The 17,046-nt window shown below is 42.0% G+C and overlaps 1 protein-coding gene across 1 annotated transcript in view; it reads right to left on the reverse strand.

Annotated features, from left to right (window-relative positions):
* Window positions 1-17,046, reverse strand: part of NPSR1 (neuropeptide S receptor 1) — a 133,425-nt gene that overhangs the window by 14,148 nt on the left and 102,231 nt on the right. The window contains exon 7 of the mRNA XM_069960355.1: window positions 16,176-16,265. Within this exon, the coding sequence (XP_069816456.1) occupies window positions 16,176-16,265 (90 nt within the window). The remainder of the gene's footprint in view (window positions 1-16,175; window positions 16,266-17,046) is intronic.

Consider the following 17,046-nt stretch of genomic DNA (forward strand, 5'->3'; position numbering starts at 1 on the left):
GCAGGGCCCTCATTCCTCATGTATGGATAATTACTGTATTTGTGTATCTCTGTAATGTCTGATGTGTATATGTATGTACCCTCAGAATTGTAAAGTGCTGTGGAATCTGTTGGCGCTATATAGATAAAAATTATTATCATTATTATTATTATTATTATTATTATTATTATTATTATTATTATTATTATTATATTTAGAGTGACTTATATAGGTGGTTATGGTCAGGAAAAATAGTCCTCATAAATATATAAAATTCATAGCTACACAACTAGTGAAACAACCTAGAATTATCTATGAGCTAATGCTAGGAAAAGTATGCGCAGGTGTTTGCAAATAATTTCATACTTATAGACGAATCTGATGAAAAAATGGGAGCCTTTTTGGATTTCTCAGTAGAAGTGTGACTAGATAAAGGCTATGTTCACACAATGTCAAAAAAAAGAGAAAAGGTGTACGATTTTGCTATTTAAAAAGACATCCGTTTTTGCCGCAATTTAATTGACTGCAATGCATTTAAGTCGATGGGATGATGGACGTCCAATGCACACAGTGTATTGAATAACGGACGTTATCACCGCAGACGTCAAAATAATGATCATTTCAATAATTTTCGGATGTCTTTGGCAAAAAGTAGAATTTTTTTATTAGTTGTTCACACAGTTTTTTTTTTTTTTACCGATCTTTCTCCGTTTTTACAATTAAATTAAATGCCAAAGGCCAGTTAGTAACCCAAACTAGAATAATGTACCAACAGCCGTCATTGGGGAGGCCAGACAGCTAAATGACGTCCGTTATTTTAGATTTAAATGAGGGACGTCATTTTAAGCAGAGCTGAAAAAACGTTGTGTGAACATAGCCAAAGAGAGATGCAGACCTTCTCTCCTCAAACCAAGCAGGTATTTCAGGCGCAGCTCCTCTAGAGTAATAACGTATAAAAATCTTACTTATTAAACACAATAAGAACAGACACACCCCAGAAGGTGTAGAGCAGGTCATAGGAAACAAAAAAGAATCGCTTGATAGTGCAGTACACATCCATTGTGATCAGCCCTGCTAACAGAGGGGGATGGCACAGTAGATAGATCTCTTATTATGAGAAACTAGCATGTGATCTCTCAGAGGAGTATAGTGCAGCATATAAAATATTGATTGGCACTATTGATTGATTAAAATATTGATTGGCACTATTTAAATTAAAAAGAAAAGGATTTTTTGTTGGTCTCTAATACGGCTATTATATGGCTATTTTTTTCCCAAAGATACCTACTGTAAGTGTGAAACCGACCACCCTGATCATCCTATTATTTCAGGGATTATATCCCTCACATCGCACCTATCATATTATATTGATTTAATTCTTCAAAAAATATGTTTGGTCACTGTCATCTTTTTTACAGGACTTGGCACAGCCCATGCAAGTGACTTCGAAAAATAATCAACTGGAAGGGAAAAAAATGGCTTTAAAAAAGTGTGGAAGTTGTGTTAGTTGTTGGGGGATTTTTTTTTTTTTGTAAACTCTCATATTGCATTGTAACTGTTATGTTTTCAGAAATCAATATTTCTTATTGGAACAACTCCTTTTAGGAGGCATGGGGGCTGAGAATAAAAAATGTGGCTGTAAAGAATGTGCTATGGTCTTGATGTAACACTGTGACATTTATAGGGCACACTGAATGTAATTGGGGCACTGTGGCTTTTATCCAGAGTTGTGGCTATGAAGGATGTCCCTAAAAATATATCCCATTTCAGTCATCAAGATATAAAATTGTTGTAAATTTTTTTTTTTTCTATTACTGAAATTTAACATAATAACTTGACAACAAGTATTATTTTTAATAAGATATTATATTTTAGAACCAGTAAAATTATTACTGTGCTATAATAGTTCTTTTGGAAAACAAAATCTGTAAATCTATAACTGGACTAAGGTTAAATGTATTGTAATCATTATAAGCATAAACAAAAACCCAGGGGTCCTATTAGTAGTAGTAGGCACAAAGCAAAGCAACCAGAAGTGTATTGCCACAGTTATTGTTCTAATTTATTATAAGTGATATAATTATTTCATCGAAAAAAGAAAAGGTTATAGAACTTAAATGTTTTAAGACTACTTAGTCAAAAAGTCAGGTGGCAATCTCCTTGGTAACTATCATACTATGGTGATAAAATTAGACATGCTTGAAAGAAAGATTATGTAAGTATACAACTTGATATGACAAATATATTATTAAAGAGGCATATCTGCAATCTAAATGCATCACATTTATATATTTCTTCTCACTGGATGGTAAGGAAAATTTTAAAAGGAGAGTTGGTCTAGCATATGTGGTGCCACTTAAGTATATATAATAAGGATGTAGCTGTACCCTTTGTTACCTTTCCTTTTGGCATAATATATATTAAGATGTATGTCACAAAATGAACAATATGGGAACTTATGATTAGGGAAGGGGCACTTGAGTAGTAGACCCCATTAAAGTGAATGGAAGACTTGAGCATTTTTTCCAGTCCCCCTGTTTAGCAGAGGGGAGTGTGCCTGGTCCACCTGAAAACATCAGAAAGTGATAGAAATGCCATGGAAACGGAACAGGAACAGCAGAGAGAGCATGCAAGAACATAAAGAGGAGACAATTTACAAATAGTGTGAGAACATAATGTAAAAATTACAAATTAAGGTATTTACATAAAGTCATCAGTGCAGTATAGGGTCTATAGATACTATTGCTGCTAATAAATATGAAGAAAAACAGTTCCCTTTCCTGTAGAAGTTGTTATCTATTCTTTTAATGCTGTAAAAATGGTAAAGGATTACTCCAGCCAAAATCTATTTTTAATGTTATTTCATAAGCAAAGTTAGACAAACTCCTACAGAAAAAAAACAACAAAAAGGAGGAAAAGGGGTAGATGTACAGCATCAGCCAGTAGATGTCGGCAAGGTCTAAGCACTCAACCGGTACCCCAAGGCAGCAGTGGCAATCCACAAGAGCCTGCTCCAAGGAACCAGCCATGCAGCCATCTGTAAGCATAAAGTGGATCTGGTTTGGGTTCAAACCCAGGTACTATATGTATACCTCAGCACATGGAATGGCACCACCCCATTGTCTGGAAAAACCTGTACCCACACGCCACTTCTTGCCCAGAAACAACAACAGGTGCAGTTAAGATAATACATTTAGTCACGAGACACCAATCTCAAATTTCCTAGGATGTTATAGGGAAAGGGTTAATGAACTATACTATATACAACACACTACAATAAGCTAATAATAACCAATATAACTAACTAAATGTGAACTCCCTGGTTTGTTTGCATTGTGTATATTGACTACGCTGTGAATGATGTCATCCCCCTGCTTCACGTCATTGAAACTGCATTGAGGAACATCATTGCCAAGAGGAGCAGAGCTACAATCTACCATATAAACTTAAGCCTGGAGAGGGACAAAACTGACCCCCACAAACTTGGGTAGAACACACTGAGCCAATATCAGCCAACAATCAGCTACTGTCCCTATAAAAATATTTGCCCACAAGTATTTATATTTAAAACAAATAGTGTATCAATTAATGTTACCCTTTACACCCCCAATGATATGATAACCCACTAAATACATACATATATGTAAATACATATAGTTGATTATCATACTTTTAAAGAATAACATCTTCGTATTTACTGTCCATGGGTTAGACCAATTAAACCATTTGCAACACAGGCATATATTATTAACAGCAGCTCAATGGCTCGGCAAGGTGCACCATGTAGCCCATACCCCAAAAAGTTTTTCCAGGCACAAATTTCCATGACTATGTTTCTCAAAGAGGACAATTACCTTCTTGTCATGGGGTTTTTAGTCACTTGTACTTGTGACAAGGAATAGTGGCATTCCTGTTCCATTTTTATGGACCCACATAGTAACTGGCTGATAAATATTCTTTGAGTTTTTACAATATCACCAGGATAGTTGGATGTCGCACAATGGTTCACGAAGGCTACTTATTGTGTGAGTTTTCAACTGCTCTCTTGATTGCTTAAGTGGTATAAGGCCATAGAAATGTTTCGTCATGGGGTATATATCATGGAGGATGATGTCCTCTGTCTGTGAGAGAACAACCTTCTAAAGCTACTACCAGCAGCAATTTGTTTTTGAAAAGCAGGTTACCTTACGTGATTTAGTGTGCATTCACACTTGATTGGTTGAGGGAGTTAAATTAATTAAGAGGGAGTCAAATAATTTACTTATATAGGGGATAGTACCACTACTGGTGCCTGAACAGATGGGAAAGGCCACAGATTTAACCTAATTGAGGGTGGGGTCCACTGTGAATGGAAGGGGTTGAATACTTTATTGTACAGAGGTTTGAAGAAGTTTAATGGGGATTTGAATATGTTTTGTAATATTTTTGTCACATGTGTTTTTCAAGACAGTACAGTAAAGATTTACATAAACTGACTATCCTTTAATACGACTAAGCAGGAACTCCATTAAGCAAGGACACTGGGTTAATTTCAACCACCACACCAACAGACTGGTTTTAATGGACACTGAATTCCTAGCCCCTACTGACTGCCCCTAATAGAAACTTTTTTGCAACACCAAGTGACTTGGTATAATTCCCAGCCAGCACCCAGTGACTTGGTATAATGCACACCCAAAGAATTGATAAAATGCCCTTCCAGCACCCAGTGACTTGGTATAATGCAGACCCAGAGAATTTGTATAGTGCCAAGCCAGCACCCAGTGACTTGGTATAATGCTCAGCCAGCACCCAGTGACTTGGTATACTTGACATTGGCTTCCCAGCTGCGACAGGAAACCACCAAAAATCTACTCACAATCAACTCTTCTGTCCTATCCTCTCTGCCCTTCTCTCTTTATTTTGTATTTTTCTCCCTGCTCTGCTCTAACTGCAACCTACTCTCCAATACATACCAGAAAGTAAACTGTTTCTCCAGCCTCCACTGGCCTTGCCGTGTGTACAATGAAAACTAGCTTAAACCCTTAAGGAACGGGCCAATTTTCATTTTAGCTTTTTCCTCCTTATGCTTAAAAGGCCATAACGCTTGCATTTTTTCACCTAGAGACCCACAAGAGCTGTTTTTTTTTTTTGCACCACTAATTGTACTTTGCAATGATACGCTTAATTTTTGCATAAAGTACGCTGCAAAACCAGAAAAAAATTAAATGTGTGGTGTAATTGAAAAAAAAAAACACATCTTTTTTTTATTTGGGGAGGTTTTGTGTTTACGCCATTTGCCCTAGGGTAAAACTGACTTGTTATACATGGTTCTCAAATTAGTACAATTACAACGATATGTAACTTGTGTAACTTTTATTTTATTCAAAAAAAAATTAAAACCTTTAAAAAAAAAAGTTCCGTAAAATTGCTCTATGACCATGCTTATAATGCTTTTATCCTTTGGTCTATTGGGTGTCATTTTTTGTGCTAGAAGTCGCCCTTGGGTTAGGGTTATTTCCCCTGAAGTTAGGGTTATTCCCTCTGAGGTTAGGGTTATTCCCCCTGGGGGATTTCTAGTATTACTACTCTGATTTCTCAGTGAGATCTATGCATTATAGATATACTGCATAGATCAATGAGAACTGTGTTCGGCTGCTACAGCCGAGAGCCATAGATTGCCGAGCTGGGATCAGCGCCATTACGGCACAGACCTCCGGCCAGAGCAGATGAGGGGATCGCATCGCGGGGGGAGATCCCCCCACTAGATCACCACCAATTGGTGAAAATAGCCTTTTAAATGCAGCTGTACACTTTGACAGCTGCATTTAAATGGCTAATTAGCGGGCACGGCGATCGGACCGTGCCTGCTAATTGCCGCGGTCCCAGGCGAGTTCTCGGCAGTTCAGAGCAGGGTCACCATGTGGCCCTCCTCTTAATGCCCCTAGCGACGCAAGGGCGTACATTTATGCCCTTGGTCATTAAGGGGTTAAAACCACATCTCCCTGTGATGCCACTACTATAGGAGGGGGTCTGTGCAGTAAGGTAAAACAAAAAAAAAAGTTAAAAACAAGACCAAAAAGTACAATACCATTTGTTAATTATATGTTAGCAAATGGCAGGGATAACCATTTAATGGCAATAAAGTATCCTTGAGAAGCGATTCATGGCTGCTAATTTCATTCATAAAATTAATTTGTAGAATAAATAGTACTATGTACTGTTTACTACAATACCAATTAGAATCATTTGCCGCTTGTTAGAGCGATGTGGGAAAACAACGTATACATTGTACTGCATTTTGCAGAGATAGCTGGCAATTTTTCCCACACCAATTAAGGTTTTCTGCTCTTAGAGCTCTGAATAGGGGGATTTTCAATAAATTAAAGTCTCTATCAGTAACCTCAAGATTGTAAAGACCATAAACACTTATTATACGGATATACATGATGCTACTTAACATTTTTACAGCCACTATAGAAAAAATAGAAGATTACAACACGGAAAATGACATTTTTAGAATCAATATGTGGTTATTACACCTGCCAAGTCTTCCCCACAGGTTTATTGGCTAATTAAAGCTACCATTCGGGCAGGAGACTTGTACTTTGACCTGATCACCACAACGTGCGATCAAGCACCCCATGGGATGTGAACTATGCAGAGACCAACGACTAATTTCATATGTGTCATTACATTTTTTGTCTCCCTCCCCCAGTTCTGAACATGCTGCTTTCTTCTGAAGACACAGTAAACTGTGTCTGAGCTGTTCAATCCATCCCTGCTCTCAATCTCCCCTCCCCTCTTCCTTATGAGATGGTTCATGTAAACAACATCCCTGACAGCTGTTTTCGCACTAATTCTCTCTAGGCAGGAATATTTTTGCACAAAGCATATGGCATTTTGGTATATATAAATTTCACTGGTCAAAGTGTGTATAGGATAGGTAGTTTGCCCTGCCTTCATATTTTATTATCATAATCATGCTACCAAGTATTTGTATTTATGAAAAAACTTTTAGTCTTTAATAAATTTTGGGATAGAATTTTTTTTTTAAATTACCTATGTGGCTCATGTTTTTACAATTTATACATAGTGCCCAAAAGTGTATTTTGGTCTGCTCACATCTGTTATACAGTAATTAAACGTACATCTAATTTGTGTACGTGCATTTGTTCAGTGATTACAGCTATATTCCTATCAGCTCAAAAACGTCCTCTGTCCGTCACCAAAAATACAAAATACTTGACATCTGTTATACAGTAATTAAATGTGCTTCTGATTTGTGTACGTGGATTTGTTCAGTTATTACAGTGGTATTCCTATCAGCTGACATACGTTCTCTGTCCGTTGTCAAGTATTCCGTATTTTTTATCTGTCATGCCCAGTAATTAATTGTACATCTGATTTGTGTACGTGGATTTATCGAGAGTGGGTAGGTCTGTTGATTTTTTATTGTATCTTCTATCTTAAATTTCATATCTATCTTGTGAACATGGTGAGAACCAGAGGTGTCAGGCGAGCAATATCCGGTGTAGGAAGGACACAGATGGCTTCCACCACGTTCTGGCCCTGGCATGTGCCCAGTATCAGATGCCTAGCAGGCATTTTTTTGCAAGAAAAGCTGTCCCTGCCCTGGCCCAGCATGTTGCAGAAAATATCTCAAGCGCATTGGCTGCCTCTGTGTTCACTAAGGTCCATCTGACTACAGACACATGGACCAGTAAACACGGTCAAGGTCATTACATATGCCTGACTGCTCAATGGGTGACTTTGGTGGCTGACACTGCCTCTGGTGCCTCTGGGTCTCCGTCGACAGTCTCCAAAACTGCTGGGATTGTGCACAGCCAGGGTCCCCAACCCTGACAGGTAGCAACACGTGCTAAGAGAAAGCAGGCCGACCTTAAATTAATTTGTCGTGGAGACCATCAACACACAGGTCAAGAGCTGTTGAAACTTAAAACCTGGCACCAGGTAAGGTGGTGTAAGACAACAGGAGCAATCTCCTTGCTGCCCTTATGATCGGCAGACTTACGCACCTGCCGTATCTGGCAAACGTCATGAACCTGGTTGTGGCGAAATTTCTTAAGTGCCACCCTGGTGTTGACGGCCTCCTGAAGAACGTTTGAGGTCTTAGTTCCCACTTCTGACGTTTGCACCCTGCTTTGGCACGACTGGCATCATTGCACCAGGAACTGGGCCTCACCGTCAGCCATCTCATCTGTGATGTGGCAACACGCTGGAATTCCATGCTCCACATGCTCCAGCAGTTGTGGCAGCATCGTAATGCCATTATGCAGTACAAAATGTTGCATAGCCTGACTAGCAGTGGTGCGGACCTCGGGGTGTTCACTCATAGAGAGTAGAGACAGGTGAAAGATCTGTGCACCATCCTTGCCAGTTTTGAAGCATCACCGCTCTGGTAATACTTTTACTGGAACAAGTGTTAGGCACTCTGCGGAAGCAGGTCTCAGCAGTGATAGAGGCGGGGAAGGAGAAGGAGGCAGACTAAGAACCAGGCCCGGACTGGTAATCTGGCGAGCCGGGCAAATGCCCGCTGGGCTGGCCAGATTACCAGTCCTTGGGCCGCCCGGGCTGCATAATAAAAAAAAATATTATTTAAAAAAAAAAAATCACCGCCGCAGCCCTTCTCTCTTTTCCCGGCCCGACCAGGTCACCGCAGCCTGCACGGCCCGCTCCGGTCACTGCAGCCCGCTCCTAATGTGCTCATCCAATCAATTTGGAGTAGGAGCGTGAGGCCGTTACGGCCGGCCGTGGAGCGCACGTTGTACGTGCACCACAGCCGGCCGCAGCGGCCCCATGCTCCTTCACGTTGATTAGATTAGAGAAACACATCAGGAGTGGGCTGCAGTGACTGGAGCAGGCTGTGCGGGCTCCGGTGACAGGAGCGGGCATTAGCGGGCTGCAGTGACCGGTGCAGGCTCCTGTGAAAGGTGACCGGAGCGGGCCGTGCGGGCTCCAGTGACAGGTGACAGGAGCGGGCAGCAGTGACCGGAGCGGGCCGTGCAGCTCTGGTGATAAGAGGTGACAGGAGCGGGAAGGGCTGCGGTGATCGGGGGCCATCTATAAGGGATAGGGGGAGAAGAGAGAGGGAGCCATCTATAAGGGACAGGGGCAAAAGAGAGAGGGAGCCATCCATAAGGGAGGGGGGAGAAGAGAGAGGGGGCCATCTATATAGGAGGGGGGGGGAGAAGAGAGAGGGGGCCATCTATAAGGAAAGGGGGAGAAGAGAGAGGGGGCCATCTATAAGGAAAGGGGGAGAAGAGAGAGGGGGTCATCTGTAAGGGAGGGGGGAAAAGAGAGAGGGGGCCATCTGTAAGGGAGGGGGAGAAGAGAGGGGGCCATCTATAAGGAAAGGGGGAGAAGAGAGAGGGGGTCATCTATAAGGGAAGGGGGAGAAGAGATAGGGGGCCAGCTATAAGGGACAGGGGGAGAAGAGAGAGGGGGCCATCTATAAGGAAGGGGGGAGAAGAGAGAGGGGACCATTTATAAGGGACAGGGGGAGAAGAGAGAGGGGACCATTTATAAGGGACAGGGGGAGAAGAGAGAGGGGCCATCTATAAGTGACAGGGGGAGAAGAGAGAGGGGGCCATCTATAAGGAAGGGGGGAGAAGAGAGAGGGGGCCATCTATAAGGGAGGGGGGAGAAGAGAGAGGGGGCCATCTATAAGGGAGGGGGGGAGAAGAGAGAGGGGATCATCTGTAAGGGGAGGGGAGGGAGAAGGGGCCATCTATAAGGGGAGGGGAGGGAGAAGGGGCCATCTATAAGGGGTGGGGAAAGGGGGGCAATCTATAAGGGGGGAGAGGGGGCCATCTATAAGGGAGGGGGGAGAGAGAGGGTGCCATCTATAGGGAAGGGGGAGAGAGGGGGCCATCTATAAGGGGGGGAGAAGGGGCCATCTATAAGTGGGGGGACAACATAGGGGGGAGGGGGCCATCTATAAGGGGGGGGGGGACAACATAGGGGGAGAGGGGGCCATTTATTAGGGGGCTACATAGAGGGATGCATATACTATACGGGGTCACATAGAGTCAGCCTACATACTAAATGAGGGTGTAAAGGGGCCAATACAGATGTGCAGTTAGTATAGAGATGAGGATGGTGCCAGTGTGAGGAGCCTAATATGTCTGTCTGGCAGATTCTGTGGATTCGTGGCTCGGAGGGCCCAGGGCAGATGGAGAAGAAAATGAAAAGGGAAGAACTCCGATCAGAGAAGACTCCCCTGTGAGTCACCTGATGTAACTGCACTGTAATGTATGTGGTGTACAGAACCTGTGTGGAGCTGGGTCTACCTCTATATGACTGTATGAGGTGATAGTAATCTGTGTACAGTGGATGTTATTTAGTAGCAGCGGTGAGGTTAGTCAGTATGTGGTGGTATTAGTCAGTATGCGGTAGTATTAGTCAGTATGTGGTGACATTAGTATGCGGTGGTATTAGTCATTGTGGTGACATTAGTCAGTATGCTGTGGTATTAGTATGTGGTGGTATTAGTCAGTATGCGGTGGTATTACTCAGTATGTGGAGGTATGTGCTGGTGGTGTTAAACTCAGCACGGTGATCGGGGCCAGAAGCAGTCTGTCTCTGTACACTGTGTAGTGGTAACAACCTGTAACTGCAGCACAGCTACATAGTACAGAGACAGAAGCTTCTGACCCCATTTACTGTGTTATTACCTGTAATTCCAGTCATGGCCGTGATGATACAACATGTAGCCATGCTGCGCTCACAACATTGTCTCATAACTTATCACCGCGCGGCGAGTGGGCCTGTGTGCTCGGAAATGCCAGGGCTGATTTTTAGTCCCAGTCCGGCCCTGCTTGGAACCTTACTCCCGAAGGATGTAAAGGACCCAACTGCTTCACAGTTGTATAGGTCTCCTTTAGGCAGTGGTTCTAGGTCGAGGGCAGGTGCAGGCCGGCAGTACAGCTCCCACGGTAGAGCGCATGAGGCTAGCCAGGCCTCTGGTGATGGTCAGGAGAAAGAAGTTTAGGAGGATGAGGGGGCAGGAATGGACACCACCGCAGGGCTGTTTCCAGGCTTTATGCCGCCTGAGGCAAACCTGGGCTGCCGCGCCCCTCCCCCCCCCCCCGAGGGCCCATGCTTGCAAACACCCCCCCGCGCACCCATGATTGCAAACACATAACCGGCCCCCGCGCCGCTCAACACCGCACCGTCACGCACCCCCCTCCCCGGCACTTACCAGATCGCAGAGCAACACTTCCTGGAGAGTGCAGCTGCGTAGCGCCGCGGCGGACGGCTGCTGCGCGCACGCACGCAACCACTCAGGGACAAGGCTGCTGGGTAACATCAGGAAGAGAACCCGGCGGTACGTGGGGATGCCGGGGAGCGCGGGCGGCAAGATGTGTGGTGAGTGGTGAGGCCGTGACAGCTGCTGTCATTTTAGCTAAGTTAAACTTAACTAAAATGACCGGGACGCAGGATCTGCCGCGGCAGACGCGGCCCTGCACCACCGGTACTGATTCATCTTCACTGGTAAGAGGTTGTTACAGATTACAGGGGGAGGAGGAGGAGGAGGAGGAAGAGGAGGAAGAGGATGAAGATCCTGTTAGTACCCCTCGACCCCGAGGCTTGGGAGATCCTGGTAGTATCTCACACATGAGTGCTTGAATGCTACATTACTTCTAACATGATCCACGCAGCAAGGCAATAAAAATGAACAGCGATTACTGGATGGCAACCCTCCTTGATCCACATTACAAGTCCAAAGTGAGCAATTTCCCTCCACCCACAGAAATTGATAGTAGAATGCAGGATTTTGAGACAGTGCTCATTGACCAACTTGAGACATCTTTTGGGTCTTTACATTCTAATGTCACGGCGGAACAGCATCAGCAACGCGGCAGCAGTAGAATCACAAGTAGCCGCAGCAGGCAGTTTGGCAGAACCCTACTGGGTGACATGTGGCAATCAATTTTTACCACTTCACCAACATTGGCAAGGCAGGTCAGCATTATGACACACAGAGACCACCTTAAGACCATGGTTTATGACTATCTGCGCCTTAACCCTTAGGCGACCCTGGACGTATCATGTGTTCAGAGCGGGGCCGAGCTATGAACCGCCGTGGTCCCGGGTGCCGCTCGTGCCCGGGACCATGGCTATTAGCGGGCACGGTCCGATCACCATGCTCGCTAATAAAGTAATCGGATGCAGCTGTCAAAGTTGACAGATGCATCTGATTACTTGATGCAGCCGTTCCCTGGTGTCTAGTGGGGTGGATCGCTCCCACACATCCTTCTCTGCCAGGGCTCAGCGCCGTAATGGCGCTGATCCCGGCGCGGCACTCAATTGCTTCCGGCTGCAGCAGCTGGAAGCAATTAATGTGCCTATCTCATTGATCTATGTTGCATATCTATGAAGCATAGATCTCTATGAGAGATCAGTGCACTTATACTAGAAGTCCCCCATGGGGGATTCTAGTATAAGTGTAAAAAAAAAAAAGTGTTATTATCAATAAAAAGCCCCCTCCCCTAATAAAAGTCAGAATCACCCCCCTTTTTCCATGTTCTAAATAAAAGTAAATAAATAAACATGTTTTGTATCGCCGCGTGCGTAATCACCCAAACTATTAATTAATCACATTCCTGATCTGACACGGTAAACAGCGTAAGCGCCAAAAAATCCCAAAGTGCAAAATTGCGCATTTTTGGTCGCATCAAATCCAGAAAAATTGTAATAAAAAGCGATCAAAAAGTCGCATATGCGCAATCAAGGTACCGATAGAAAGAACACATCATGGCGCAAAAAATTACTCCTCAATCAGCCCCATAGACCAAAGGATAAAAGCGCTATAAGCCTGGGAATGGAGCGATTTTAACCCCTTCAAGACCAAGCCTATTTGCACCTTAATGACCAGGCTCACTTTTCAAAATCTGACCTGTCTCACTTTATGCGCTTATAGCTTAGTGATGCTTTAACGTATGTCAGCGATTCTGAGACTGTTTTTTCGGCACATATGGCACTTTATATTAGTTACAAAATTTGGTCACTACTTTGTGTGAAAAACATCAAAATATCATGAAAAATTAAAAAAATTACCATTTTATGAACTTTGAAATTCTCTGCTTCTAAAAAAGAAAGTTGTATCACATAAATTAGTTACTAAGTCACATTACCGATATGTCCTATTTATTCTGGCTTCATTTCATAAACATATTTTACTTTTATAAGGTGTTACAGGACTTAGAAATTTATCAGCAAATTACCACATTTTCGTGAAAGTTTCCAAAACTGATTTTTTTATGGACCAGTTCTTTTTATAAGTTGATTTAGGAGGCTTGTATACTGGAAACCCCCATAAATGACCCCATTTTGGAAACTACTTTAAAGAATTAATCTAGGGGTATAATGAGCATTTTAACCCTACAGGGTCTGGAGGAAAGTATTCACCATTAAAATTAAAAAATTAAAAATTTGAAAAATTAAAATTTTCCAATAATATATACGTTTAGATTAAAGTATCTCATTTTCAAAAGGAACATGAGAGAAAAGGCACCCCAAAATTTGTAACGCAGGTTCTCTTGAGTACTACGGTACCCCATATGTGGGTAAACCACTGTATGGGCACACAGCAGGGCTCAGAAGGAAGGGAGCGCCAATTTCCATTGCAGATTTTGCTGAAGAAGTTTCCGAGCGCCAGGTGCATTTGCAGAGCCCCTGTAGTGTCAGCAAAGAGAAACCCCCCCCCATAAGTCACCCCATTTTGGATAGTGCACCCCTCAAAGAATTCATTTTGGGGTGTGGTGAGCATTTTGACCCCACAGGTATTAGAGGAAAGTATTCAAAAGTAGACAGTAAAAATGAAAAACTCAAATTTTTCCAATAATATGTTCCTTTAGTTTAAAAATTTCTCAATTTCAAGAGGAACAGGAGAGAAAATTCACCACAAAATCTGTAACACAGGTTCTCCTGAGTAAAACGGTACCCCATATGTGGGCATAAACCCATGTATGGGCACACAGCCGGGCTCAGAAGGGAAGGAGCGCCAGTTAGCATTTTCCGTGCAGATTTTTCTGAAGAAGTTTCTGAGCGCCAGGTGCGTTTGCAGAGCCCCTGTAATGTCTACAGAATAGACCCCCCCCCCAAAAGTCACCCCATTTTGAAAAGTACACCCCTCAAAGAATTCATCTTGGGGTAGGATGAGCATTTTGACCCCACAGGTATTAGAGGAAAGTATTCAAAATTGGCCAGTAAAAATGAAAAGCTCGAATTTTTTCAATAATATGTTGGTTTAGTTTGAAATTTCTAAATTTCACAAGGAACAGGAGAAAAAATGTACCCCAAAATCTGTAACGCAGGTTCTTCTGAGTACAACGGTACCCCATATGTGGGGTAAGAAAGCTCCCCCCCTGCTCTACACGTATCCCAGCAAGGAAGGGGGGTCACTTAACCCCTTCCTTGCTGGTATGGGTGCAGTCTGACATCAATCTTGCCCCCAAGGGGTTAAGTGGGGACCCTTACTTAACCCCCTGGGGGCCAGATGGGTGTTGTGCTCCTGTTTGTGTGTTTTTTTGTGTGTTTCCTTTTTGTTGTTGGTATCCTGTGGATTACGGCGGATTCGATGGACTATGTCGATGACCAGCGGTTGTTGGGTTGTTGGATGGTTTTTAATAAAATGGTCAACAAGGGGTGGGGGATTGTTTTTATTTGAATAAAAAATATTTTTTACTTGTGTTGTGTCTTTATTTTTTTACTATATAGACTTAGTAATGGAAGCTGTCTAATAGACGGAATCCATTACTAAGTCAGGGCTTAGTGTTAGCCGGTGTAAAATGGCTAACACTCCCCCCCCCCCATTATTAACCCAGTACCCAATGCCACCAGGGGTACTGGGAAGAGACGGGTGGCAGTGGTCCCGGAGCGTCAAAATTGGCGCTCCTGGACTGGGCGGCAGCAGGCTGGTAATATTAAGGCTGGGGAGGGCCAAAAACAATGGCCCTTCCCACCCTGGTGCTACTTGGCTGCTGTTGCTTGGTTTTCAAACTGGCTGGTTATGAAAATAGGGGGAACCCTACACGTTTTTTTTTTTTATTATTTATTTTAAAAAAAATCGTGTAGCGTGTTGTAGCAAAAGAACTGATGCTCCAGTGGCCCCAGTTGGTCTTTTTCTTTACAAGCTGCCAGCATATGGCTATTGCACTCAACCAGTTACCTCACTGGTTAAACACCATACTATTTGCATCAATTCTCAATGCCTATTCATGGTAAAAAAAAATATATATATATTTATACAAGTACATGACCGCTGTGGGAAATTATTTTATTTTTAGTTATTTTTTTAAGTTGTTTTTTTTTGTTTGTTTTTTTTTAGAAAATATTCATCTTCTTTCAGTGACATAGCCAGCAATTTTTTTGCTTTCTCACTAAACATTTCCAAAAGGCTCTAGATTTCTGCTACCTTGTCTCTACTTTGTCTACTTGAGCACTCCAAAATCAGCTGGGCAGGCTAAGTGCAACGTATTTGGACTTTGCCCAGTGGTAATGTATATAAAATGTTATCGTCCATTACATATCTGGTATACTGGACTGCCAATGAAACACTAATTTTAACCCCTTAAAAGACAAAGGCAAGTTTTCAGTTTAGCATTTTTGCTTTTTACTCCTTGTGTTTAAAAGGCCATAGCACTTGCCTTTTTTTCACCTACAGACCCGAATAATCCCTTATTGTTTAAGACACCAATTGTACTTTGCAATGAGAGACTTAATTTTTCCAAAAAATATGCTGCAAATCTGGGGGGGGGGGGGAATTTTGAGCAGTAAAATTGGGAAAAAAAAAAGAATATTTTTTTCCGTGTTTATGTCGTTCAACCACCATGGTAAAACTGACATGTTTGCTATGTTCCTCAAGTCAGTATGATTCCCCGTGCAGCAATACAAAATTTGTCTTATTTTATTTATACAATAGGAATAGGGGGAGTGATTTAAAAAAGGGAGTGATTTAAATGTTTTTATGGGATGAGATTTTTTATTAATAAAAAACATTTTTACTGTAACATTTAGTCCCCCTGCGGGACTCCTATTATAACTATACTGATCTCTCATACAGATCAAAGCAGTACATATATACTTCATTGATCAATGAGATGCTGGAGCATTTAAATGGCTAATTAGCCGTCTGTCTTCTTCAAGTAGTTATGTTTGTTAATGTAAATGTAATAACAATAAGTACTTACCGAGAATGACAACAATGCTATATTTTATTGCTTTCATTTTTGCCTTTGATATAAGTCCTCGATGACTGTAACTGGTGCAAAAATTACCATCTAAAAAAAAAAAAAACAATTAAGCATCACTACAGGACTGAAAGAAGTGAGGAATGGAGTTGACAGTTTTATAATTAATTAATTAATTAATTAATAATTAATTAACAACAATGGCCTAAATTTGCTATAGGTTTTCTGATGCATTCTTTATGCGTTTTTTTTTTTTTTTACCTATTAAGCATTTGCATGCCACCCATGTTTTATTTATCAAAAGTTCCCTGGCAGTTTTTTTTTATGAACTTGAGCTTGGCTTGAATTTTATATATCAGAATTTACTAATCGAAATGCCGCTTGTCTCACACAATTTTTGGTGCTATATACACTAAAAAACACAACAACTCAAAAATGAGTCAGCCCTTTGCCAATATGTCAAATTAGTGAATACCATGAAAAAATAGACAATAGATTATAGTAAATCTGGGCCATGGTGTATACATTGATTGAGTTTTAACCACTACTATATAAAGAAATATATGAAAAATGAATCAACACAGAATTTTGGACCTAAAAGAACTCTCAATGTCTAAATTAAATGTTCTAATAAGAGATGAGCGAACTTTCGAAAAGTTCAGTCAAGTTCGAACTAATGTGAATTTCGGGTTCAATTTAAACTGAACCTAAATGAACCGCATTGTAATAGCAGAACGATTGCAGCTATATTAGTGGAAGTATTACAGAGAATAGGTTCGTGAGGAAGCACTAGCTATTACAGTAAAAAAAAAAAAAAAAAAAAAAAAAGTGAAAATTTCATAGTGCGAAAAATGTGTAGCTCAGGCAGGGT

Source organism: Dendropsophus ebraccatus, chromosome 2 (assembly GCF_027789765.1).
Source record: "Dendropsophus ebraccatus isolate aDenEbr1 chromosome 2, aDenEbr1.pat, whole genome shotgun sequence".
NCBI lineage: Eukaryota > Metazoa > Chordata > Amphibia > Anura > Hylidae > Dendropsophus > Dendropsophus ebraccatus.